The sequence below is a fragment of the Chaetodon auriga genome, chromosome 11, assembly GCF_051107435.1.
Source record: "Chaetodon auriga isolate fChaAug3 chromosome 11, fChaAug3.hap1, whole genome shotgun sequence".
Lineage (NCBI taxonomy): Eukaryota > Metazoa > Chordata > Actinopteri > Chaetodontiformes > Chaetodontidae > Chaetodon > Chaetodon auriga.
In genome coordinates, this window is record NC_135084.1 from 27,215,488 (window position 1) to 27,242,855 (window position 27,368).

Below are 27,368 nucleotides of genomic sequence, written 5' to 3' on the forward strand. Positions count from 1 at the left end.
GATAAAGATATAGATAGATAGATAGATAGATAGATAGATAGATACACACACATACTGGTCAAAAGTTTGGACACACCTTCTCATTCAATGGTTTCTTTATTTTTTTCATTGCAGATTAATACTGAAGACATCCAAACTATGAAGGAACACTTATGGAATTATGTAGTAAACAAAAAAATGTTAAACAAACCAGAATATGTTTTATATTTTAGATTCTTCAAAGTAGCCACCGTTTGTTTTGATGACAGCTTTGCACACTCTTGGCATTCTCTCAATCAGCTTCATGAGGTGGTCACCTGGGATGGTTTTCTGATGGTCTTGAAGGAGATCCCAGAGGTGCTGAGCACTTGTTGGCTGCTTTGTCATCACTCTGTGGTCCAACTCATCCCAAAATCATCTCAATAGGGTCTAGGTCAGGTGACTGTGGAGGCCAGGTCATCTGACGCAGCACTCCATCGCTATCTTTCTTGGTCAGATAGCCCTTACATGGCCTGAAGGTGTGTTTGGGGTCATTGTCCTGAAAAACAAATGATGGTCTCACTAAGCGCAAACCAGATTGCATGGCATGTTGCTGCAGAATGCTGTGGCAGCCATGCTGGTAAAAATGTGCTCTTAATTTTGAATAAATCACCAACAGTGTCACCAACAAAGCACCTCCACAACATCACACCTTCTCGTCACACCAGGCCAAAGATTTCTATTGGTCTAATGTCCATTCCTTGTGTTTCTTGGCCAAAGCAATTCTCTTCTTCTTCTTGTTCTTCCTCAGAAGTGGCTTCTTGGCAGCAATTAGAACAGTAGTCAAATAGGGCCATTCACTGTATAGACCTTTGAGCCTACCTCTGTACAACACAACTGATGGCCTCAAACACATTAAGAAGGCAAGAAATTCCAGAAATTAACTCTTGACAATGCACACCTGTTCATTGAAAACCATTCCAGGTGACCACCTCATGAAGCTGACTGAGAGAATGTCAGGAGTGTGCAAAACTGTCATCAAAACAAATGGTGGCTACTTAGAAGAATCTAAAATATAAAACATATTCTGGTTTGTTTAACACTTTTTTGTTTACTACATAATTCCATATGTGTTCCTCCATGATTTGGATGTCTTCAGTATTAATCTACAATGTAGAAAAAAATAAAGACAGAAACCATTGAATGAGAAGGTGTGTCCAAACTTTTGACCAGCTCTACACTGTATCTTTGTAAAATATATATCGAACATAAAAAAAACCTCTCAGAATTAATCGCGCTTGCTGGTGCCTATTCCAAGAAGCAGGTTTCATTTTTATTACAGATAGTTAGAGTTCGTGAAATAACTTCTGTAGACTACGGTACCCGTCATGCCCCTGGCGTCATGCCCCGTCATGGCGTGATGACGCCAGTCAACAACTCACATGTGGCCTAAGAGCGCCGTAGCTGTGCTGTGCTGTGCTGTGTTAGCAACAACTGGGTAATGTGGAGCTGACTATCAGCCGAAGCGACACATTAAAATAAATATTACTCGCCTATACGTGATTTTTACACAAGTGTACCTGATCTAACATGCCTCCGAAGAAACCCGCCCAACCCGGGGGAAGTAAAAAAACTCAAGAGAAGAAAAAGGAAAAGATAATTGAGGTAAAAGTAACACGAGTAGCATGTGGCATTTAGCGGTAGCTGTCAAGCTAACATACCGCAGTAGCCGAGGCTGGCTGTGGTTTAGAGCTAACCGAAGCTAACGCGAGTGCCGACCAGTGAAAGCTAAAGTTCCACTGGCCTCTGTGAAGTTGTCAAGCGTTACCCAGTTCTTCATTGTTCGTATCGACTAATTAAGTTGCGCTCTAACAAAAAATGTAATCCGTGTAACTCATTGTTAAGCGATCTGTGCAGCTGTCAGGAGGCTAACTTTGTTCATTTTGATAAATGTGTGTATGTGAGTGTGTGTGTGTGTGTGTGTGTTGCGGAGGCGGTGAAGCCGCTAGCAGGGCCGTGCCGCGACCATCAGGGTTCACAGTTATTGCCCTAGCAAGGTTGATCCGTGGCCTCAAAGCCAGCAGGTAAAGCTGGGAGCCATAACTTGACTTCTCTGTAGTGTCATATATGATGAACTGGTTGTTTTTATGTGTGAACGGCCATCAAAACTCGGTGCGATGGTGCGATGGGCCCTAACTCTCGTTTTCAGCCCCACAGAACAGACGAGGGACCAAGCTTGAACCTTTTTCGATGTCGAACAGAAACTGGGAAAAGGTGGTGTTTCCTCCGCTTGATTTGAGTATTTTGAAGAGTATTATTAATGCTGACAACAGTAAAACGTTCATATCTCTCCGTCAGTGCGTCGTTAGCCTCCTTCTGGTCGAACACTTAAAGAACTTAAAACGTGTTTCTGTGTCAGGCGGTTTTTGTCTCCAGAGTTTGACTGAAGGGGATTTAACTCATCTGCCCTGAATGTCAGAGTCTGAAGGAATCTATCGCCTGTGTGGTGTTCACAACAGGTAACGTGGGTGACATGTTAATTAATGGCCGAATATGGTGTCATAAAAACACAGACACGTTGCAATATAACAATTCAATTCAATTTTAGCAGCCTTATTTAAATGTTAGTATACTGTCCACTGGACAGTTACCAGAAGAGCCTGTCAATAGCTTTGTTCAATTAGAAACAGATTTAGAAAGATTCTGTCCTGTATAGTCATCAGTACTGATCAGGACAAATCCACCATGAAAACAGTGTGATTTATTGGAGCTGTTTCGTCCTCAGATTAGTGTTGACCGATCATAATAATCCTACAGACAGGAAAGAGTGAGCTTTGTGAAACTCAAATCATATTCCGGCCTCCCCGATATCATTTATTAACCCCTATCTTATCCACATATTAGTGTTATTATAACCAAATAAAACAGCTGCATTGTGCCCAGTTGTATGACCTCTACACACTGCGATTACCACAGTATTGTGGATTAATTGCTTGTCACACTGGGCAAAGTGAGTTCGCTAAGATCTGTGTAAAGACTGTATGACCTCAGCTTAGGGGCAGGTCAGATCATGCGATGAATGGGGTCAATTGTAGTAGTGTGATATAACCAGAACTAGAAAATGTATGAAAAGATGAGCAGTGTTGTGTTTCAGTAATGGTTTTCATGACGTTTCACAGCATTCATGGTGGTAATGGTGTTCACGGTTTTAATGGTGTTCATGGTGTTAATTGTTTTCATGGTGTTCGTGGCGTTCATGGTTTTCATGGTGTTCATGGTTTTCATGGTTTTCACCATGTTCACCGTGTTAATGGTTTTCACCGTGTTCATGGTGTTCATGGTTTTCACGGTGTTCATGGTTTTCACGGTTTTCATGGTTTTCACCGTGTTCACCGTGTTAATGGTTTTCACCGTGTTCATGGTTTTCACAGTGTTCATGGTTTTCACCGTGTTCACCGTGTTAATGGTTTTCACCGTGTTCATGGTGTTCATGGTTTTCACGGTGTTTATGGTTTTCACAGTGTTCATGGTTTTCACAGTGTTCATGGTTTTCATGGTGTTCATGGTTTTCACCGTGTTCACTGTGTTAATGGTTTTCACGGTGTTCATGGTTTTCACGGTGTTCATGGTTTTCACCGTGTTCATGGTGTTCATGGTGTTCATGGTTTTCACGGTGTTCACGGTTTTCACAGTGTTCATGGTTTTCACCGTGTTAATGGTTTTCACCGTGTTCATGGTGTTCATGGTTTTCACGGTGTTCATGGTTTTCACCGTGTTCACCGTGTTAATGGTTTTCACAGTGTTCATGGTGTTCATGGTTTTCACGGTGTTCATGGTTTTCACGGTGTTTATGGTTTTCACAGTGTTCATGGTTTTCACAGTGTTCATGGTTTTCACGGTGTTCATGGTGTTCATGGTTTTCACCGTGTTCACTGTGTTAATGGTTTTCACAGTGTTCATGGTTTTCACGGTGTTCATGGTTTTCACCGTGTTCATGGTTTTCACCGTGTTCACCGTGTTAATGGTTTTCACCGTGTTCATGGTGTTCATGGTTTTCACGGTGTTCACCGTGTTAATGGTTTTCACAGTGTTCATGGTGTTCATGGTGTTCATGGTTTTCACGGTGTTCATGGTTTTCACGGTGTTTATGGTTTTCACAGTGTTCATGGTTTTGACGGTGTTCATGGTGTTCATGGTTTTCACCGTGTTCACTGTGTTCATGGTTTTCACAGTGTTCATGGTTTTCACGGTGTTCATGGTTTTCACGGTGTTCATGGTTTTCACCGTGTTAATGGTGTTCATGGTTTTCACCGTGTTCATGGTCTTTATTATGCATGATTGCGTGGTTGGTTTGTGGACGTGGCTCATCTATAAGCCATCAAGCAGTCACATTGGAGGATTTGACACTGTTAGGATGTCTTTGATCACCAGAGCTCTCAACCAGATTTTGGTGGACGTGACTAATGCTGCATTGTAGAGTTAGCATTTTGGATTAGCCAAAGATTTCCCTCTGCTTCTAAACTCACAGTGCATAGGGACCTTTTAACCTCCATGTTGTCGTAAGTTAATTCTGTGACAGTTTTAGACTTTTTTTGTATGTTGTTGTTTTTTTTGTTAAGGACAAGACATTTGGCTTGAAGAACAAGAAAGGGGCCAAGCAGCAGAAGTACATCAAGAACGTTACCCAGCAAGTCAAATATGGACAACAAAGCGCCCGACAGGTCAGTTCTTATTCTCAGTATCTGCTTTTTTTCCATCCCTTCATGTCTCTGATCTCTTCTTTGAACTGTCCAGAGTTGTCTCTCTGCGTCTTTGCACCTCCCTCCCCCTTTTCTCCTTCTGCCGAATGATTTGAAATGAAGGCCACATTAGAGACTGAAGAAGAGGTGATGAACACTCGGCTGTGTTGTTGAATTTGATTGGATCAGATCATATTTAAACATATTGACCATCCGTGTGCGTGTGTGTGCGTGTGTGTGTGCGTGTGTGTGTGTGCGTGGCTCAGGCTGATGCAGATAAGGCCAATAAGAAGACGGATAAGAAGAAAGAGTTGGAAGAACTCAATGAGCTGTTTAAACCTGTAGTCGCTGCCCAGAAAGTCAGTAAAGGTAACACAGAAGATAAATCAATTTAAACTTTGTTCCTCTTTGATTTCAGCTGTTCATCATGTAAAAATAGACCAGATATTTGTTGGTTGATCCTTAATCTTCACCAGTATTGTAGAAAAGACGATCTATTGTTCACTTTTCCCTCTTCTCCTCAGGTGTTGATCCAAAGTCAGTGCTGTGTGCCTTCTTCAAGCAGGGTCAGTGCACCAAAGGTGACAAGTGCAAGTTCAGCCATGATCTGTCAATGGAGAGGAAATGTGAGAAGAGGAGCGTCTACGTGGATGAACGAGATGAAGATCTGGAGAAAGGTCAGTGTATCGTGCAGGTGGACAGGATATATGACCTAACACAGCATAGTGCTGAGTGATATCATCATTTCAGCATTAAGATTTTTACATCAGAAAAAATAGAACGCTTTATGGAATTCAGAGGCTAAAATAATACGTCGGCCATCTGATGAAGAGCGACAGGACTACAAGAACACAGGAACAACCCTTTCAGTGATTGATCAGTCAGTATATCGATCAGGCACTCATGAAGTGTGTTCTTAGATCGCTGCATGTGCACAAAGCAGCACAGCTGTGTAAACCTTATATGAGCAGAAATTTAAAGAAAGTATTGGTATTTATGTTACACAAAATGACCACAGATGGTTCCTCACTGAGCAACCCGAGGAAACAGTTTTTCATTCTGTGGTTTTATTTTTGTAAAACAATGAATGAATGAACGGTCTCTGTGTTCTGTTTAGACACCATGGAGAACTGGGACGAGAAGAAACTGGAGGAGGTGGTGAACAAAAAGCACGGAGAGGCCGAGAAGAAGAAAGCCAAAACACAAATTGTAAGTCTGTTCTTATGATGAAGAATGAATGATCCATCAAATCATTCGATAAGGGACACAGAACGGCTCCAGTGGAGCCCTGATTGGTGGCAGTTTCCAGTCATGGCTGCTGATTGGGCAAAAAACATGTCATGCTACAAACATGTTAACGGCATGTTAATGGGGTGACAGAGGAAAGTGGAGCTGAGGGAGTACGGAGGTGATGACCGGGATGGAGAAGAAATGACTGCACCAAAAACAGATCAGGGTCATTTAAAATGACCCCAAAAACCAAATTAAAAAAGGCTGCGAAGAATTTCTGTTGTTCTGTCTGACTGGCCAAAAGTCAGACTTCAAGTTCAGCCATTGAAAGTCAGCAATAATACAAGACGCCGTCTGATTCATGTCCCTCTCTCTAACATTGTCGACTCTGTTGTGTTGTCTGCAGGTGTGTAAGTACTTCCTGGACGCCATAGAGAATAATAAATATGGCTGGTTCTGGGTGTGTCCAGGAGGGGGTGACAACTGCATGTACCGGCACGCGCTGCCGCCCGGCTTTGTACTGAAGAAAGACAAGAAGAAGGAGGAGAAGGAGGAGGAGATCTCGCTGGAGGAGCTGATAGAAAATGAGGTAAGGATGGACAGAGGGATGCAGGACAAAAGTGACTTCAGTTTATTTGTGGAGGTTTTAGATGAATAAGAGCAGAAAAGTGAAATTAGTGACATGCGATCGGGATGTTCCTGACGATGATGTTCAAACTCGGACTGCACGACTTGTCTCAAAGTAAGAAAACAGCCAAAATCGAGTACGATGGTGTTAAATATTTTCTGAAAAATAATGCATCTATTCTGAGCCATTTTAAATTTTTAATCACATTCTTCAGTGACCAAATGGCATCAATGCTGCTCAGATGTGTGGCAGAAATTCAAGTAGTATTAATAATAAATTCAAAGATTTCTTTGAAGTTAAATTAATTGGTGCCCATCCACGTGTTCCAGAAGACATTGACTGGAAGAAAATTCCAGTCAAATATTGGGGGACCCTATTTTCTCATGTTTTTGTGTCTGACCATCAGTTTTGGACGTGGTCCAGGTTTGAGCGAAAGCTCTGCAGCCGGCAGCCACCAAACAGGCTGAAACCGTCAGCACACGTCGGTTGAAAGCGTTTTTTTCTGCCACCGACAGCTTCGATTGTTAATGTAAGTGTCCAACAACATGATGGAGAGCATCCAGACAGAGACACAAACACTAAGGACCTTTCTGTTTAACCAGAAATGAGCACAAATCCACCAGACTCCATTCACAGAAACAGTCATTTGATCACTCGCAGACTTTTGGTTTGTCTTTCCACTGTTCCAACAATCATCGCTAACTCTGGTTTGGTTGAGAGATTTAAACATGTCGGACCTCCACAGATCTTCGGAAGAGTCATTCCTGGATAATGTAAAACCTGCATGAAGACATTGCTCTGTCATTTCAATATGCACTTTGATAAAATCAGAATAATGAGGGGCAGCAGCATTGAATCGTCCAGTCGGCCAATTGCAGTCGTCCCTAATGTGCAGATCTCCATAATATGGGTTTTACACTTGTGTCCTGCATCTCATCAAGCGTTGTTGCTGCCGTCATGGAGGTCCAGTGTAGAATGAAAAGAAAGATGGATTGTCAGAGCAAGAATCAGGTCAGTGGGAAGTTCAGCTGGTGTGAACAAACTGCTCTTCAATGCGACATCCAGCTGGAAGAAAGTTCAAGCATAAAAACTGCTAACTGCAGCTAGCTTCCAGCAGCAATGTTAGCATTTGGTTAGCTCGCCATTCTATTGGCTAACAAGCTGGCATCAGTGCGAGTAATTATTAAGCATGTAAGCTTTATTTCTTTTCTATTATGAAAATAATCAAAATCAAATACAGTCAATCAATTTTAAAGACTGGCTGAGTAAAGCAGAGTTAGATAGATGGTAAATATAACATCTAATCTGAGGACGCCAGACTGGACGTTAACAAATGTCCCAGAAGTCCAGGTCCTCCGTCCTGGCTTTGACACAGCGCCTGACGTCTAAATACTCCACCTGACTAATGTCTTCGCTGTCCATGTCCCCCTGCAGCGTGCCGCTTTGGGCCCCGATGTGACCCGGATCACCCTGGAGACGTTCCTGGCCTGGAAGAAGAGGAAACGGCAGGAGAAGGTTGGAATGTGTTTCATCAGTTTATGAGCTGCAGTTTGACCGAGCAGCACCGTTCATGTTTGTTTTTCATTTCCTGTGGAAATAAGATAAGATAATGAGGCCTACTGATGCCACAGGACAGTCACATGCATTTTCTATTCCAGGAAGAAACCATAAAACCTTTATTGACACTGTATGATTAACAGGTGGACAGAGCGAGGGAGGAGATGGAGAAGAAGAAGGCTGACTTCAAGGCTGGAAAATCACTTGTGGTAAGTCTGACGTAGACGACATTCAAGGACACATTTCAGACCACAGACCAGTCAATTGGGGGTGTCTTGTCCAATAAGGGACAAGAGCTGATTTTTGGGTAATTGGTCACAGTTAAGGTTATTTCAGTAGAGTGGTCATAAGTCTCCAGGGAATGAACACAAGTGCGTGCGTGCGTGCGTGCGTGCGTGTGGTTGCTTTATGAGTGTCCATTTTGTCCCGTTGTACTGACGGCAATGCGTCTCAGGTATTTCCACAGTGATTCTGGCCGTTAACTGAGTCACATGTATCTGCAGGTGAGTGGCCGTGAGGTGTTCGAGTTCCGTCCCGAGTTGGTCGATGATGATGATGCCGAAGCCGACGACACCCAATATGACGGTGACGACGAGGTGAAAGGTGACGAGGAAGAGGTAATTATGAAATTCTCAACTCTTCTTCTTCTTCAGATGTCTTTGTGGTGCGCAGTGACGGAGACTCGGCTCGCTGCCTGTGAGCGGATCATAACCTCGCGCGGTCGATGCTGATTTCATTGGACTCTGTGTGACTTCTTGTTGATTCGTGTTTCGTGGTTCTGGCGCTCGAAGTGAAACATCTCAGCACAATAACTGCATTCAGTGTTGTTTGGGGTCTGATATCGTTTGCGTTGTCGTGTCTGAGGGGGCGGCGGCTCACAGTCTGTCAGGCTGCAGATCCTGAATATATGATTAATTCTCAGGCCATTGAGCAGTTTGAACACAGTGAACCAGGCGATAGGCGTGGTCCTTCTGTAGTGCTGAAGTGATTCTAATGAATCCCTCCATCGTCTCAACAAAATTTTTCCAGTTCAGCACATGAATTGAAAAGCATCAGCTGCACAAAGTGAAACAGAAAGGCTGCAGCTTCTGTGGACGATGAGTAATCCCTTCAGAGAGGGACAGTCCGCTGTCCACCTCATCCGTGAACAATGACAATTCAGCTTCCTGACAGGTGACAGAAAGTATTTTTTTCTTTCTTTAAATGGTTTAATTCCGGCTTTTTCACACAGCTCATGATTTGCCTGTAAATGAATGCGTAGCAAGTTTTATGTAACAACAAAGCATTTTTCATGCGTTCATCTCAGACTCATCAAACTCAGTGTCCCTTCATCCTGGTTGATTTAGTTTTTCCCCTTATGCTCAAAAGTTGTTGCAGGTTCAGTTGTGAATCTTTTCTCCTCCACAGTTCTCTCTCTCTCACACACACACACACACACACACACACACACACCAGCTGAGTTCCTCCCATTTCTTACTTACTTTGGCCTCTGCGCAATTTTTATTCCAGATCAATACAACAGAGGTCCAGGACATAGACTTATCCCGTTTTGTTCCACAAGAGGTCGACAACACAGGCATTACCGTGGCATCCACGGACCGTTTCACCTCCAGGAATAAGACTGAGCTGACGGAAACAGACAGCGGTAAGAAAACCCAGTAATTTCTGCAAGCAGTGATAATTTTGACAAGAATTTTAAATTTAGCTTTAGTCTTAGTCATTTAACTGAAAATTGTAGTTGGTTTAAGTCACACTATAGTCTTTTGTTTTCGGCAAGATTTTTATTTAATTTCAGTCAAATGTTTTCGTCATAATTATCTCAGTTTCATGATCCTGAGAAGGATTTTGAACTATGCTTTGAGTCAGCAGGCTGAGAACATGTGACTGACTTACCATACTTCCATAAATCATATAAAGATGAATGCCTAAAAGGTGCTAGATAAAGTGCAATAAAACAATTCTGCTTCCTCAGAGGTCACCCATTTTTTTATTTCTGCAAACTTGTTCTGTGACTGGATGTACAGTAAAAGTGAAGCAGACATGTAGACATGACACACTGCCCTCTTCATTTGCATACAACCTAGAGAAGTACAAATACTGTGAAATGATTCAGTCCAACTTATATTAGTACTCATTGACTGCGGTGGCGGTCTCTCCTCTTCCTTCCCACCTGACATGCTGGTGAAGATGAGGCACTCGTCTTTGAGTGACCAGCAGCAGCTAAAATTGTTTCTTTCGGCTTTAAGCTAGCTATCTTAGACGACATGTGAACGTTAGCTTGCCTTGTTTTCTGAAATTTCCCCTCGCGGGACAAATAAAGGAATATTGATTGATTGATTGATTGATATCTGTCTGCGGTTACCTGACATGCACCTGGCAGCACCAAGCAGGGGGGAGAACATCCAATGAGATGGGGCAGTGAGAGAATTTGACTTGCACTTGCAGAAGTGATTGGTAAAAAATGAAAACAACAAGCAGGTTGTCCGCCTGAACACAGGCAACTTTTTGGTCTCGTCTTCCCTCGTCAGGGCACGATGAACAGAGATTTTGCTGTAATTTTTGTTATTAACATTTTTTTCATTTACATTGTCGTTATAATTTAGTCATGCAATAAAATGACATCAACGAGTACTTATTATCAGAATTTTCATTGACAAAATGAACACTGTCTGCAAGCAGCCAATACATTTCATTTCAAAAATCTTCTCTCATCGACAGAGGAGCAGCTGAACGGAGCTTGCGGTGGTGCTGAGGCCAATGGGCTATCGGGAGCAGAAGGAGGCGGGGAGGACGGAGGAGGGGAGGACGAAGAGGATGAAGAGGAGGTACCGGTGGATGAGAACCTGTTCACGGGAGAAGACCTGGAGGAGCTGGACGAGGAACTTAACACACTGGCGCTGGAGGACTGAGGAGGGGGGGGTGAGGTGAAGCTGGGACGGACTAAGTGACAAAGGGATGGACTGATGGATGCATGGAGCTAAACAACAAAGAGACCAGATGTTTGAATGATTTTAATTTTCAGAGACTCCAGTAATAAAGCCTGGATATATCATGACATCACTGCCTGTCAGCCATTTCCTGTGTCGCCCCTCTCACATCCCACCATGTCCTCTCTCCATTGGGTGTCCAGATTTGACCGCAGGGCCAATTCGGGTTTAACAGGGCCAACTCCTCGTGAATGTGTCAGAATTTCCTTTAAAAGAGAATCTGGCTGCTGCTGCTGGTTTATGCTGAAAGTGAAATTACTTTTGATAAATTAGGCTTCAAGTGCTTCTGTGTCTGATCACAGTTACACGAATGAATTGAGTGTTAATCAGACTGAGCTTAAAATGAAAGCGCCACACTGGTGAGATTGTCCTGTGAGACCAAACATTATCCATGAGCAGTAGCAAACTGAAGTTACACGATGTGGGAAGTGAGCAGCGATCCTGTTGGAAGAAACTGAATCTGTTCAGAGCTTCGCTCGCTGTCATACCAAAACCAAGAGCTAAAGTTTGAAGTTGCACTTTCAGTTTTCTAAGAAAGATTGTTTTTCCTCAACAAATCCGCTTCATTTTGCTGAATTTACAGAAATGTTGTCTAACTTTTGGAAAGGAAAGTTCAGACCAAGCTTCTGAAATGTTGGGACGTCTTTCTGAGACCAGATGGCTTCTAGAATTTAACCCCTGCAGGGAAACCTAATGGTCCCATTGTCAGCTCAGTATTGTAAATAATGCTCTCTGAGTTTCCTCCTGAAGAAATAAAAGATATCTGTACATCCAGTGTGCGTTTCTTATTGGACCATGTCCCACCTATGATTGAAGCAGCTTTGCTTGATTGTGTTGTCAAATCGGCTGAAATCTGCAGCTCTGCTAGGCTTCACAGATCTTTACAGTGACTTTCAGCTCATTGTGCGATGGTTCATGTTCACTCTCACTGCTTTGTTGTTTTTCACTCATTTCCAGGGAACAGCAAACTAGAAACCGTCTGTCCAGCAGACAGACACACTAGTGACTCCACATGAATGATCATGTTGCTCTGTAACTGCTGCATGAGATCATAAGCAACTGTTTGCGATCAGGTTCACCACATCGACAAGAAGGTTGATGCCAATGACGTCAAAAAAATGGAAGCATCACCTTGGTTATACCTGAAAAAATAATTTAGCATCATAAGACGTCAGCATCACGCCAACGGTCACACATTCAGACTGAGACAGACCGACCGAATATTCACAAGACTCATTTTTCTTCTTGCGGTGCCTTCAGTCCATCTTGCCTCGAGGAGAATTGATCCATCCCTTCTCTTAATGTAAAAATACCTGTTACTGTAACTTCAACTGACAGTGATTGGACAGTTTGTGTGTGAAATGTCAGTAACCATCAGTGTTGATTACAATGGACTGTCCAGACAGCTGGAAGGAAGAGACGACACAGGCTCAACGGTTCAACTGATCTTTATTTCTACGCAGACAAAAAACAAAAAGCTCACAGTCTGACAAACACCTTTGAACTGAGCTCAAGAGGAATTACAGGTCACATAAGAGGAAAAAAAAAAAGAACCAGATCTGAAAAACAAAACTGTCTGGATCCATCTTTACAAACTGTGTCTTAGCTAATGACCAGACTGCAGCCTCCTACCCACAGTTCTTCAAGGACACAACGCTGCCACACAACTGAACTACAATCTAACTCCACAAACTTGAAGTGTTTCTGCCTGTCCATAAATCATGATGTGTCACTGCTCCAAATGTACATTGGTTATTCCAGAGCACACAAGCCAAAAGCAGCGTCAGGGTAGAAATGATGTACTTGAAGAAAAAAAGCACGAAAAGCTCGACACCACAAACGACACACACGGACATCGCTGCTGTTCACAGGCTGTTTAGGATTAAGACTCCATCTTAGTAGCAGATGCTGCTATGTGCTATCAGTGAGTCACAGCAAGGTCACTGACCACAGGTACGGTCAGACAGGTGTCAAAGGTCGTGTCAGAAGGTCTTGATGTCGGTCGGTCGGTCGGTCAGGTCAGGTGTCATTGTGTCATGACAACAGTCGCCTAGGGAACAAGAAGCTGCATTGTTATTCACAGGAAGAGAAACAAGCGTCATTAGAAACTTGCTGACATTTCGTCACATTAAGTGGTGATTTCCTGTTTTACATGAGTGCACATGTGATCAAGAGTGTACAAGGACACGTGAGGATGAAGACACTCACACACATTTTCACAGGGAGGTTCAAATATTTTGGATTGTGCATTAAGTATTTTAAGACAAAGTTTGTTTTTTTTTGTAGTAATCTGTATCTGAATGTACTCTGTACACCCTGCAAAGGAAGCAGAACAATAGACTTGAGTATGATGCTGTTCTATTCTTGAGGGAAAGTCCTGCTAACATGCTAACAAGCTTTCTTTGTCCTGGAAGTGATCAACAGTCTGCATGTTCAACCAGGGAAGCTTCTCATTCGTAACACCTCACAGTGAAACGCTGTATGACACACTTGCTGAATCTATCCTTCAAACAGAGTTTCAGTCTCTAGTTAAATTAGGTTTTTCTTTAGCTTGCATTGGCTTAGACTCAGAGAAAATGTTCTCGTTTATACGTCTTCCTCTGCTTTTCTGTCATCACACAGTAGCAGTAAGGTGTCATTAAAATGTTTGTGTCTTCTCAAACTGACACTTTTGTATTTGTGCAGATTCAGCACATTACTTTGTACTACATGTACTTCATTTCATGATCACTTCTTCACCGGGTGGTCAGTGAGCACGTCCACCTCAAACATATGTTCCTTAACAACAATGTGAGAAATGTACCCTTTCTGCTCTGTGTGTGTGTGTGTGTGTGTGTGTGTGTTGCACAAACCATGTAACAGGCCTGACAGAATACTTTTGCAGTACATACAATACATTGTTACCAAAATACTGTGTTACCCAGGTGTCCTGTTATTCGTACTGGCGTTCCCTGCAGCAGCTAACTTACCGGTGATTTCTGTCCGTGGTCTTAGTAGGTGCGAGGCCGTTTATGGGATTCCTCTCTGGGAGGATCAGCCAGCATCACCTTCATCTTCACCCCGTTGACAACCCGACCGTGGAGCACTGCCATGGCCTCGTCTGCACACTGAGACAAAGAGACGGATGAATATAAAGAAGGAGAAATACTTGATTTGGTTTGACAGCATCTGAAATGCAGAAGCAAAAGAAGAGAAACATAACAACACTTCACTTCCTTCGTCATGAAAGGTTTCATCCTACGTCAGGTCAGAGTCTCACCTGTTTGTCTGCATACTTCATGTATCCGACCTTCCTCCCAGGAACCAAATGGACCTCAATAAGGGAACCAAAGCGACTGTAGACCCAAAGACAGAGGGGGGGGGGAAATAGCAGGAACATTTGTTAACGCAGATTCTCTGGAGCAGCATTTTAACAGCAACATTACAGTCATTTAAGAAAATGTAGCTTGCTGATCTCATCCAGAGTCATTTGTACTGATTCATTTTTAGAGTTATGATCAATTGAACCTTTAACCCTCTGGCTAATGGACCATTATTTTCGGCATAAGCACGATGTATTCTGCATTTTGTGACATTCATGGAACAATGTACAGTTACAACAAATACAATTACGCTTAAAGTATGAGTTAATCCATGGGACATTTACCAGAAAACGTCTTCCAGCACATCCAGGGGCAGCGGGGAGGGGCTGAACACAACAAACAAGCGCTCCTTGGCCTTGCTGTCGGGCAGAGCGAGTTTCTTCGGAGGGGGCAGGTTGACATCTGTCTGAATCCGGGACATTGAGGAGACAGCGGAGAAGCCCTGGTGGACACCAATGAACAGTGGGGATCAGTGAAACATTTTTTAATTGCATAAAAGCAATTGGTCAAATGTTGTCTGTCTCCTTGTGAACATCAGGCTCCAGGTTAAGTGTTTAATCCTCTGTAATTACCAACTTTTCTCATGAATTGTTTCATCTCTGAAGGCCTGGAGGAATAATTAGCCAGAACAGTTATTAACCTTGGGTTGTTATTTACAGGCTGAGTAGTTTTCGAAAGTTATGATGATGATGATGAAATTGTCTTCAGTGAAGGACCACAGCAAGAAAAATGGAAATACAGAACAGAACTTACAATTATTACTGTTTGGTGTGAGTTTATCATTAATCTGATGTCTGATCTGATTCTGCTGAAATATAATCAATCTGTGTTCCAACAAGTCTTTCTGAGGATGAAGAAAAACTTTGCAGAAGCAGTATTTCTTGATCCCCACAGCACTGGTCCAATAAATGTCAAAAACGACGACAAACAAACGGTGCAGAAATCTTTTTTTTTTTTTTTTGTTCAACAAAACATCTTGAGAAGAATTAATAAGTAATAAATAAGAACTCAGAGATGTGATAGAACTCAGATTATCAGGCGTGGATTTAATGCACTCACGGGGGGTTTCATCACTTGGCTGGTGGAGGGTCCGTTCCACACTGCAGACATCATCTGGGCTGCGACAAACTGCATGGCCATCCGACCTACAGGACTGCACACAGACCACCTTCAAACACTTTCAGCGCTTCACACCCATAAGATGCTGCCGTGCGACCAAACTAAAAGACGAAGCTTTCAACAGAAACAGAGATGCTCCTGTACAAACTGCTTGAGATGAACACTGGGAACGTTCCAGGTTCATAAAAACATCTCATTTTGTGTTTCTAAGATAACATTTTTTTTGTTATTTAAACCTTCTGGTGTTTGGGTTCTGGTACCTCTAACACCTTACACAGACCAGCTTACTGCTCAGGCTGCTTTTCAACAGCACAATGCTTCACGTGAGGTTTGTCTCTACGTGGTGTCGACAACTTTCACTGCTTCAGACTACGTACGACTATATATAGACACCTCTTTGTCATCAGGGCGCTCTGGAAAACTCACATTCCTCCATGAATGTTGAACTACAAATAAAATGTGACAATGAAGACGTACAGAGAAGGCTGCTGTTAATTATCAGTGGAGCATTCTTCTCCTAATTTCTTTATTTAATAGATAAATCAACTTTAAAGAGCATTTCTGCTCCACACCTCCATCGATTTTGACCCTTCTACAGACAAACAGTAAGTCTATGGTTTTTAGTATTAAATATATATGTGTGTGTGTGTGTGTGTGTGTGTGTGTGTGTGTGTGTACCTGCTGCGGTCCTCTCCATCATCAACAAAATTTACTGCCAGTCTGTTGCCAGGCGGATATTCAAAACCATTCAGCTTTTCTTTGGCGTACACAGCTGATCCAAGATTACTGTAGCGGATCAAAGCATGACCTGAGAGCACGACACACAGGAAACAAAAACAGCCAATGGGGTAAGTTTCCAGTGGAAACAGGTCGGCATACGGTTTTTGCCTGTACACCGGACCGGACCCCGACCCAACCCCAGCTCTAACTTCCATTAAGAGCCACAGCGTACTTCTAACTTTGGTCATCAGCGGTCTGGAAGTTTAACAGCTGGAGAATCACATTTATTGTAACAGACTCTTTAAAGTAGCAGGTCAACGCTTGAACAGAAGGTTCTGATGTAAAGACGCCTTCGTTTTGCTTGGAGGGGCCGTGTCGACTACCCAGATGAGCAGGGTTCTAAATTAACACCCGCCAACTGCGGGTTAAAATTCATATTGGCGGGTGTAAATAAAAACTTACTAGCCAATTTGGCCGGTAATACATTAGGCAATCATGTCAGTCAGAGCCGCTCTGCAGTTCTTGGTCATTTGTCCCCCTGACAGTCCGTCCTACATTTCCCATGAACACTGTCGTAATGCTACCTGATGACGTACAAGACGCCCATTGGCTGTGCGCAGGCACACTACAGTCTGTAGTGCAACCGGCGCGAGAAACCACGGAAACGCAAACACAAAGAAGAAGAAGAAGAATGAACGGCGGCGTATAAACTGTAAAAAAGGAGACTGAGCTAGCTAAAAGCAAAAAGTAAAGTTAAACTAAATGCAGCGGTGGTTGGGACAGACGTCTGGGGGCGAGAAGAGGAAGGAGGCAGGGGATGAGAATGTCGACAAAGCATGCGAAACGAAGAAAAGAAAGTTTAACGCCAAATGGCTGACAGGTCGTGAATGGCTTGTGTTTGATCACGAAAATGTCGTCATGTTTTATTATTTTCATTTTATTTCATAGAAGGACTGCAATACTGACTGCTGCACTATTTGTGTTTTCTAGTTGTACATACATAATTCAATTTGTTACCAATGCAATTTTTTGCAAGTGTTTTAAGTCATGGCTGTTACTTATATATATTTCTTATTAAAGAACGAAAGCAGAAACACTTTAAGTTGAAAGGAAAAATACATTTTATTAGGAATGTAATGATACTAAATACTTACTGGAAAAATGTCTTTTAGAAAATAATAAATCTGACAGCATTTTTTGTTTGTATAAATTAAATGTTTGCACTTTCTGTGTATATTTTGTTTCATGTGTTGTACTTTCTGTGCATTTTTCATGCCAACAATGTAAATAAAATGATCAAATGTATTCAGTGGCACTCATAATCTCTCTTATTTTCACCAGGAAAAAATTTGGCTACTGGAAATTCTGATTGGCTGGTAACTTTAGAAGGTCACCAGCCACATTGGCTGGTGATCAAAAAAGTTAATTTAGAACCCTGCAGATGAGTGAAGGCCATCCTGTGTGTTCCATCACTAACCTTTGCTCATTCCATAAGCGTCTCTCTGCAGCTCACAGTATTCCATTCCCGGAATGATGTCAAACAGGGCAAAAATCTGCTCCTGGGTCAGTGCGGCCCGTGTCGACATCATCAGGCACCGCGTGAAGTCGCCTGAGCGGTAGTCCATCACTGGGTAGGTGCCAGGGTCCGCTGGAGAGGGAAGAGGACCACCAGGGTCAATCAGAGGACAGGCACAACTGCAGTGAGGGATTCCCAAACATGTTCATATCAGAGACCCCTCAAGAGGAGATACTTCAGGTCCAAGTTTCCATTTTAATTCAGTGTTTTGGGGATTTTTTGTTAACTGATTTATTGCCAGTTCCCTTCTTGGGCCACTTCTGAGTGAATGACACACAAACAGAAAAATCCTCATTAAAGACTTTCAGCCTCCTCACTTGTGTCTTCATTTGAACCATCTGTCTCTTCATTATTTAAACACCACTGGTTGAATAAGGAATATCACACCTACAGACTGGGAGACATTGACTGTCCCAACAACATTCCTGCTTCCTGCTACAGGTTACTCCCCCCGAACCTCTCGCCTTCCAATCAGTGTAAGTCTTTTTCTTCTTTAAATGACTGAAAGAATCAGTGTGCTTGTACTAATCGCCCGTGTCAGTGACACATACAGTAAGACATTACTTAATCCGTGTGGGATTCCCCAAATATTCATAAGTCACCTCAACCTGAACTCATCAGTATTTGTATTTTGGCAATAACGTCCTTCATTTTTACTTACTCATACTTCTGCCTACCAGCGACTGTCTTAAGCCACTTTGCTGAAAAATGTGTATGGCGCATTGCTTCTGTCCATGTTCACTTGCTAGCAGTCTTCTTCCTGTCTTTGCTGGTGCTCTGCTATGTTTCTCTGTACCTTACTGCCACCTACAGATCAGCAGAATAACGTGAGACCATTGGTGGCGGCCCGCTCACGTAAACGATCCTCCGTAGTGTTACCAAAAAAGGCTACCATTAAAATCTAGCCACTGGTTACTTGTTTTCAACAATCGCACAACACATGACGGGAGTGACCTTTAATGTTGAGCGGACTTAACTGCCGCTCATGAAACTTTAAACGCTGATATAACAGAAAAATGAGGATGTTAAACAACTGCGTACCCATAGGTAAGGCATACTGGTTCATGGAGTCGGCACCACCCATGTATTCACCTCTGGCCGCTCCCCCGGTGTAATCCTCTGTTGCTGTAGCCTTAGTGCGAGGTTCAGCCAGGATGGCCCTGTAAGCTAATAACACCACCACCACCACCATCACCATCATCATCATCATCATCATCATCCAAGTGATGACAGCCATTCACACACATGCAGTACGTTAACAGGCTGGAGACGCAGCCTGAGTTCACTTATGAGTGTGTAGGAATGTAAAAAGTCTTCCGGTCCATCAGGAGACTTTCACACAATCTTACTTTTGTCACAGTTCTCTATCGCGAGTGCAGCTTGGGAGGGTTTGTAGTATCTGACATAGCCCAGGCCTTTACTTTCCCCTGTGGTCTTATTCCTGATGATCACGCAATACTCAATATCACCATATTCCTGAGAGAGAAACACACAGACAGACCAGGAGTAACAGGATTAGTATTCATCCTTCTGACGTGGTTATTTGAGATTTCACTTTATTCCTTTCACATATTATGTTGCTTATGTTTACATTATGTTTACGAAACAGATAGCAGTTAGAGCCAATAAAAGGTGGTTGATTATGTGTATTCTGCATTGTAGTCCTGATTTTATTTTACATACATGTGAGGCTTTAAGGCAAAAAGAAATAAAACATGAGCAAGCAATGAAAGAAAGTGTGTGACTTGAAATATGGTGTACTTACTTTGAAAGTGTTTTTGAGGTCCTCCTCTGAGAAGGTTTTGGGGATCATGACAAAGATCCTGGTCAGCTCCTCGTCCTCAACGTCTCTGTGTCTCGTTGAAGACCGTGACTGAGCGATGAACACCTGCAGTCGACAGCGGAGGAAAAATGGAAGTGATTGGTTACAGCCTCATAAAACATTGAGACATCCAGAGCAAGCTAGAATTAACATAAATTAAGGGTTTTAAAACATCAACATGTAAAGTTAAGCATCATATAAATTAACAGATGTGATAGATAGATAGATAGATAGATACTTTATTCATCCCCAAGAGAAATTCACAAACAAGGAGGATGCCATGTTTTCTCTCTCCAGGGTCAACAGCACATCCTGAAAGGTAAAGTTCACCTAAATTTCCAGCAGCATCAACTCGTGCTGATAGTTTTGGATTTTGAGATGTTTGCTTCACTTCAATTCAAAGGAGGACATGAATGGACATTTTTCTGTGCTATTGAAGCTTTTTAGTTAGTCCAGATTATCCTCACTCCTGCTGTTCTCACGGCGACAAACGTTATTCCCACATCAGCCTGAATCAATGAATCACTGTACGAAGTTCAGTTTTTCCTGTGTGATCATTTGCTTTGGTCAAAGCTGCCGTTAGCTGAGCGGTGATGTCAGACTCAGTGCAGTCACACTGCAGTGATAGACGCCATTGGGAGACGCTGAGGAAATGTGGGTTTTGACTCCGGTATCGGTCTCCAGTGAAACGAACATGAGCGGCCGGTCAGTACGTCTAGACGTACTAGACGTCACGTATTCAATTATTCGACTCTTTCACGGAAACGTTGAATGTATTAACGGAAAAGTGCATCGGTTCCGTGTGTTAAGCTGGCCGGGCCGGGCTTATTCCTTAACGTTACCTTGACGGGTTTCGTCCCTTCCACCAGCACTTTTCCGTGCATTTCCTCCATGGCCAGGCAGGCCTGAGAGGACTTCGCGAACTTCACGTAGCAGATCCCTTTGGACTCCTTTGTCTGCTTGTCTTTGACAACCCAAACACCCTGGATGTCCCCAAAAACAGAGAAACTTTCCCGCAGCTCATCTTCGGTTATTGACCGACTAGTGACCGCGAAAAGCCGGCTGTTGGGAGGGTCGTCGAGGTTTTCGGTTGGTTGTTTAGAGGCGTACTCCTCCATCTTCACTTCCTGCTCATCTGAAAGCTGCAACTGCCTGCAGCCGTTGGTGCTGCCTTAAAGTGCTCTCTGGAACTTTCCCTTTCAATTGAAATTTGGAATTCGCAAGTGGAAAGTAGTAACATCGAGGTCCAAAGACGGCTGCTTGTCGCGAGTTGAACATTTGCATCAGTCGTGTTTTTTAATATTTAAATGTGTTGACCACACGTTGTTTCATCTTGTCATTGCCAAAGGTTCTGAGATAATTGTGTCAATTCCCATAGTTTTGAATCTATCGGTGGCGCAGATAGTAGTCGACCCCCAAAAGACCGTGAACGTTTACTGCCACCTGCTGTACAGGAGGAGTAAGAGCACTGTATTGTTCTCTGTTAGTGTTACATGATGATGCCGAAGGGAGCTTTTTTTTGTTTGTTTTTTGTTTTTGTTTAACTCATCAGTGATGAAGTATTCAGACCCCTTACCTCAGTACATGCACAAATACCACATTGTAAAAACCTTCCAGTACAAATATCTTTTACTGAAGTAAAATATGTAAGTATAGTCAGGAAAATGCACTTTACGTATTAAAGGTAAAATGACTCAGCGTAGAATGGCCCCTGTGACTGATATATAATCATATATTATATAATTGATATTTTTGTTCATGCCTACATGTAAAAGTAGAATTTCACTGTTTTAGATGGTTGAGCTGCAACCAAGCTCATATTGAACCACTTGGGACCAGGGGCGGGGCTTGCAGACAGGCAAGCCAGGCAGTTGCTTGGAACCCCCTGCCACTAGGGGGGCTCCAGCCACTTATTTACAACAACGATTATTGGCGTGCACGGGTGGGGTGGGGGGCCCCAGGGATTAAGAGACCCTAGCAACACCACTGCTTGTGACTGCAACTAATGTATATTAACATTATGGATGAATCTGCTGATTATTTTCTCCAAAAATTGATTGATTGTTTGGTTTGTAAAAATAGTGCGGAAAGCCGTCACAACCACCCAGAGCCGAAAGTGACACATTCACAGAGCTTGTTTTGTCTGATCAACAGAGCAAAATTCAAAATAGTAAAAAATGAATTTGAATAATTAAAAGGAAAAACAGCAAATCGTCACATTTGTGAAGCTGGAACCATGAAGCATTTTTGCATGAAAAATGTTAATGTTCATCAAAACAGTTAGCAATTAATTTTCTGCCAGTTGATTAATCCACTGATAGTTTCTGTTTGTACAATTTTATATGTTTTGTGTGCAAAGATCTTAATCACTAAAGTAACCCCAGTCTCTGAGATAAATGTAGTGGAGCAAAAGCACAATATTTCCCTTAGAAATGAGTGGAGTAGAAGCAGAAAGTGGCAGGAGAAGAAAATACTTGAGTAAAGTACAAGTACCTCACTGTCAGCTGATAGGGTGCCATCACAGCCTTGTTTGTCAGTTGAGGGTCTCAGGAATGTGCCACCATATGCTGTGTGTGTGTGTGTGTGTGTGTGTGTGTGTGTGTGTGTGTGTGTGTGTGTGATCACAGCAAGTGCTGAGTGACCCTCTTGAGGACAAATGTTTAGATTATAATGGCTTTATTGTGGCTGTGGCATAGACATAAATTAATTCTTGTGATCCCACCTGTGTATCCAATACAAATTTATGTTGATCTTCGTGAATTTTGACAACTGTCATAAATTACATTAAGAGGCACAGAGTCATGAAGTAACCTCTTACACCAGATTAAAAACTAAAGCGGACTGTGCCTTTGAGGTTGTGACTCCTTCACTTAACTGTTCCCTTTACTGTGAGGATTCTGTGATTACCTTTACCTTTAAAAATCAGCTCAGTGCCCACGTGTTTAGACTTGCCTTTTTATAGTTTTCTGAATTTATTTATTAATCTTATATTTCATTTTTTATTTAATATCAAGTTTATGTCTTTTATTGTAAAAACCTTTGTGAAGTCTGCTCTACAGCTGTGTTTTATGTCAATTGCAAGGTCAATTGCAAGTAAGTGCTTTGGTTTTCTGAAGTTATTTCATGTAAAATATGAATGACAGAATGTCTCAACTATTCATATTAAAGATAATTTACCCATCCAAGAATATGAAAGCACAAGCATGTATATCCAAAACATGTTATATTGAATAGAGCCACAACGATATATATTGAGTTTGTCCATATTCCCAAAATCTAACTGGCCTAGAAAGATTGTGTATACCTGTAATGATAAATACTTTAATTTGACCATTTCAACAGTGAAGAAATGCAAATTAAATGTACTTGTATTTCCTTATAAGGCTCCTGCGGCAGGTGCCCTTTTCTCCTCAGTGGAAGCTGGGAAATGCGTGATGCGTTTTCGTGTACTAAGACACACTTTTTGCTTCCTTCCCTGGACCCTTGTCTCATCTCCTACTGAGCGACGTATCAGCAACATTAAATGTGATATTTGTGTTTTATCAGTGTGTATTTGAGGTTGTTATCCTAAAAACTAAGCTGATTTACAAACAGAATTTCAGAGACGAATTTGGTTAAGGGAGCGTCTTTTACGGAAATGGGACTCGGCTGGGTTGATATGACACGTCAGGATTGAGAGGCGATCGTCTGGCACGTGATTGGTGGATGACGTCAAAAGCCGGTGCCTCTAAAGTGAAGTGACCTTCTTTGCGACCGACAGACAGCGCTCGCCGGCCGAGAGAAATAACTTATTCCTGCCCCGGAGTGATTTTAACCCCGCATATTTTAATTAAAAGGTAAACCTTTATGCCTAATGTTGAGCAGTTATATCATAGAGAGGCCTGTTTGGACCTTTATTGAAATACAGCGAGGAGATATTGGGCGGTTGAACATTAACGGTAGTTTCTAGCTAACGTTAGCGCCCATGTTGGTGAATAGCCCGCTTGCTCTCTTTGCGTGAACAGACAGGGTTAATCAGCGTAGACCGTTATTCAACAGAAATGCGTTAATCTTGTGTAGAATTCTGTAGATGATAAGATTTCTATTTAAGATGACCAGACATTTTTAGTGTCACATGGATTTGGTGAAGGTGTTGGCTAATGCTGCAGTGCTGAGGGCGACATTTGGACGCCGACATTGAAGCATCCTTGACAGCATGGATGGGTTACACGTCCCGGCTAACCTTACTAGCCGGCTAGCCAGGCCAAGCTAACATTAACGCTCTAGTAATTCCGTGAGCTCTGCCATATCAAACAGGAAATGTGTGCAGAAACACAACATTAGCGGTCTATGCATGAAAGCTGCCATCAGTTTGTAGTTGTCCTTCATGCTTCATGAGGAGCATGTCAGTCAGCCGGTAAACCGCCATGTTAGAGGTTTGTATAGGCTGTGATACATTAGACAGCTTTATCATCCTATTTTCTTTAATCGATACCCTAACTCTAACCCTATGTAGAATGCCATGTACACCTTAAGGTCCGTAAGATGTAGAATGAGAAAATTACTATTACATGTTATGTAACGTTTAGCGTAACTCGAGATCCAACGAGTGCAGTCCTGTCAGTCATGTTAGCTAACGTTAGCCGCTTCACAGTCATTGTTGTAGGCAGTCTGTCGCACGTTAACTCAGATATGACGCTGGAAATGGTTAATAAGACAAATTACAATAATAATAAAAGTGTGTTTTGTATTCACACTCCTCAGAGCAGAAAGTGTCACGTTTGGCCCCGAGGTCACGTGTCCCGGTGACATGAAGCCGTTACTGTAAATCACGGAACAACACTTTATAGTGAAGGCGTCCACTGACTGTAGATGGAAGTCAAGCTGGCGGATTTTAGTGGGTCAGTTTTCAGGCATTGAAATGTTTTATTTGAGGTACGGACGCTCATTTTGTCCTCATTCAGTCCGCCGCCACAGCGACGCGGCACGTTTAGCTAAGTACATTAATGGTGACCCGTTTAAAACTCATTAAAGCTCGTTTAAAACACATTAAAGCTGTACCGTCACAGCGGGATAACCGTGAAGACAAACCCGACCAGCCTGGCAGCTTTTCCCGTTAGCTGCTGGAGAGACTGAGCCCCCACAACCAGCCGTAAGCTAACGTGTTCTTCGGCTGATTTGGTGAGGTTTCCTGTGCAGGTTTCTGGAAGGTTTCCTTGAAATGACCTCGTCAGGCTGCCGTTGAACAGAGGAATGTTCTGACCGCTGTAAAGAAAGTGGTCACCTTACACGACCTTCACAAGATGGCGTCGCTCAGACGGCAGTGAATGAGCTGCTTTAGGTGATCTATGAATAGAAGATGGACAGTTTATGTCAGGTCTAAGGTCACACCTCATTATTATTATTATTATTATTATTATTATTATTATTATTATTATTATTATTATTATCAAGGTGATGGCTTTGATTATGGATTACATAGACTGACTGTTTCTCCCCTGTGTCCTCTTGGACTTTCAAGACTGTCTTTGGTCCAGCTGACTATGGGAGACATCGCCAAAGGAAAGAAGGCTTTTGTCCAGAAGTGTGCTCAGTGCCACACTGTAGAGGAGGGGGGCAAGCACAAGGTGGGCCCCAACCTTTGGGGTCTGTTCGGACGTAAGACCGGACAAGCAGAAGGCTTCTCCTACACAGACGCCAACAAGAGCAAAGGTCAGAGGCTTTGAGCTCATGTTACTGCCATTATGAATTAATCTGGTTCGTTTTGTGACACGTTTGCTCGAAACTCAGATATTCAACTTACAATGATAATAAAACAGAAAAAAGCAGCGAATCATCACATTTGAGGAGCTGAACCCAGGCATATTTTTTAATCATATGATCTAAGTTATGAATTAGTTATCAAAACTGTTGATCGGCTCTCTGTCTGATCATGTTAACACCAGTAACAGCAGCAGTTTATATGTGCCTATGGCTTTAAAAGATGAACTTTGACCAGGGACGTCTGTTTTTTCACCTTTTGGCTCGGAGGTCATATCCCTCATTTATCCCGTTTTCATTGCGGATTGTTTGTCTTTTGTCCAGGTATCATTTGGGGCGAGGACACCTTGATGGAGTACCTGGAGAACCCCAAGAAGTACATTCCCGGAACCAAAATGATCTTCGCTGGCATTAAGAAGAAGGGAGAGCGCCAGGACCTCATTGCATACCTTAAATCAGCAACATCATGAACAAATCATAAATATCAGAATATTTAATGTCATTTTATTTTTTTTCGTTTATTTTTAGGCTTACATATGCTAAATATGTGGTGTTATGTTTGGTCATTTGAATGTAAGGTTAATTTATCTTGTCTAGGGTTAGAAAAGTGGCACATCTTGTGAGCAGTTCACAGCAAATGTCACTTCCTCTTTCATTTCAGGGCGAGAGCAGTCGATCAAGTGGCTAAACATAAAACTACAGTTCGTGTTGTTTTTGTCAATCTGTTTCTTGACTCTAACAAGCAGAACAAATGAGTCACATGTAAAATTTCTCAAACGGATGGGTTTCCTGACCTGTCACTCATTCTGTTTTCCATGACAACACTTGTCTGGTACTTTCGCCATAGACCTCATTTTTAAAACTACAACTGAAAGAAGTCATCTAATATTAGTTACGTCAGAGTGATGATGGATGGGAAATCTTGGGATTTTGGACTGCTAACTGGTACTGACTCTAATTCTCCTCCCAGCCTTCGTGTCAGCTGGAGTTTCTCACCTACGAGGGGTGACGCAGCGTGACCTTTTGTATTAGTGGTCAGAAACTCTAACTCACCATGAATGCTCTTTAGAATCCACACTGACCCTTTGGTCCTCTAAAACCTTTGGACAGAACCTGTTGTTGCACTGCACAGCTCCTAACAGCCTGGTCTGTCCCTGAAGCAGTCCCTCTGAGCTCCTGTTTTGACCCCCAGCCTGTCATCGGGCTCGGTGCAGGTTTTTTTTAACGTTGTGCTCATGGTGACACACTGCCTCTTCACAGCTAAGAATTGTGGGGTAGGAGTATAAACGAATGCCTTTGAAAGCACCACCATGCTGAGATCCCTGCAGTGTGAAATCAGCTGGCATGCAGCACAATCATGCCTAACAATGTTGTAGATCTACTTTACTGTATAGAAGAAGAGAAACGGAACCATCAGGAAAAAAGGAAGATTGTTATTTACCTGGTTTCACAGGCCTTAAAGAGTGTTGTTTTAACTCATTTTACTGTAATCTGACTGGCTGCATCTGTAAAAGGGTTCGATGGGGCTGCTTGCTCATGGTGCACATAAACAGTACTTAAATGTGGTAGCTATGTTGTGTAGTTGTGGGCAGGATGAATGAAGGATCAATTAAAAGAAAACGTCCAGAAATGTTAACCAGACTGGTTGTCTCTTCCTTTCTAGCTGTTAAGTACTTGTACCTCTTGATTTTATGGGTCAGCTTCAGCCAAGAGAGTTCTCTCTGTCAATGTTGACAGAGAGAACAATGATCCCAAATGTCGGATGTTCAGAAGCTGCAAACATTAAGAAAACTCTGGAAAAACTATTTGAATTTGACTGGTGAAGAATGAGCACAAACAGTTAATTTGCTCCATTTATCTTATTAAAATTCTCTTTATTAGAGCTGTTTTCTTCAGCTAAGACCAGACCACTTCTACAATTACTAAGATTA

The 27,368-nt window shown here is 42.5% G+C and overlaps 3 protein-coding genes across 6 annotated transcripts; 2 read left to right on the forward strand and 1 right to left on the reverse strand.

The window, feature by feature from the left end:
• Positions 1-1,393: 1,393 nt before the first annotated feature.
• Positions 1,394-11,872, forward strand: zc3h15 (zinc finger CCCH-type containing 15). The gene is made up of 11 exons (XM_076743627.1): positions 1,394-1,623; positions 4,578-4,679; positions 4,964-5,066; positions 5,222-5,374; positions 5,815-5,906; positions 6,334-6,516; positions 7,990-8,070; positions 8,256-8,321; positions 8,616-8,729; positions 9,622-9,757; positions 10,831-11,872. The coding sequence occupies exons 1-11, from the start codon at positions 1,549-1,551 to the stop codon at positions 11,019-11,021; spliced, it is 1,296 nt and encodes a 431-aa protein (XP_076599742.1). The 5' UTR covers positions 1,394-1,548; the 3' UTR covers positions 11,022-11,872.
• Positions 11,873-12,531: 659 nt separating this feature from the next.
• Positions 12,532-20,859, reverse strand: rbm45 (RNA binding motif protein 45). Of its 2 annotated transcripts, XM_076743540.1 has the most exons (11): positions 20,541-20,859; positions 19,642-19,764; positions 19,226-19,352; positions 18,918-19,043; positions 17,778-17,948; positions 16,259-16,388; positions 15,521-15,614; positions 14,746-14,903; positions 14,359-14,434; positions 14,069-14,206; positions 12,532-13,149 (listed from the first exon to the last, which is right to left on the reverse strand). In XM_076743540.1, exons 1-10 carry the CDS (start codon positions 20,814-20,816, stop codon positions 14,090-14,092), a joined length of 1,398 nt encoding a protein of 465 aa, XP_076599655.1. In that variant the 5' UTR covers positions 20,817-20,859; the 3' UTR covers positions 12,532-13,149; positions 14,069-14,089. The 2 variants fall into 2 exon arrangements, with proteins under 2 accessions (XP_076599655.1, XP_076599654.1); XM_076743539.1 differs by having other exon boundaries at positions 12,532-14,206.
• A 2,562-nt stretch (positions 20,860-23,421) lies between these two features.
• Positions 23,422-27,073, forward strand: LOC143328396 (cytochrome c). Of its 3 annotated transcripts, none has more exons than XM_076743508.1 (3): positions 23,422-23,534; positions 25,199-25,389; positions 25,762-27,073. In XM_076743508.1, exons 2-3 carry the CDS (start codon positions 25,221-25,223, stop codon positions 25,905-25,907), a joined length of 315 nt encoding a protein of 104 aa, XP_076599623.1. In that variant the 5' UTR covers positions 23,422-23,534; positions 25,199-25,220; the 3' UTR covers positions 25,908-27,073. The 3 variants fall into 3 exon arrangements, with proteins under 3 accessions (XP_076599623.1, XP_076599626.1, XP_076599625.1); XM_076743511.1 differs by having other exon boundaries at positions 23,430-23,534; positions 25,215-25,389; XM_076743510.1 differs by lacking the exon at positions 23,422-23,534 and adding an exon at positions 23,689-24,113.
• Positions 27,074-27,368: the final 295 nt, after the last annotated feature.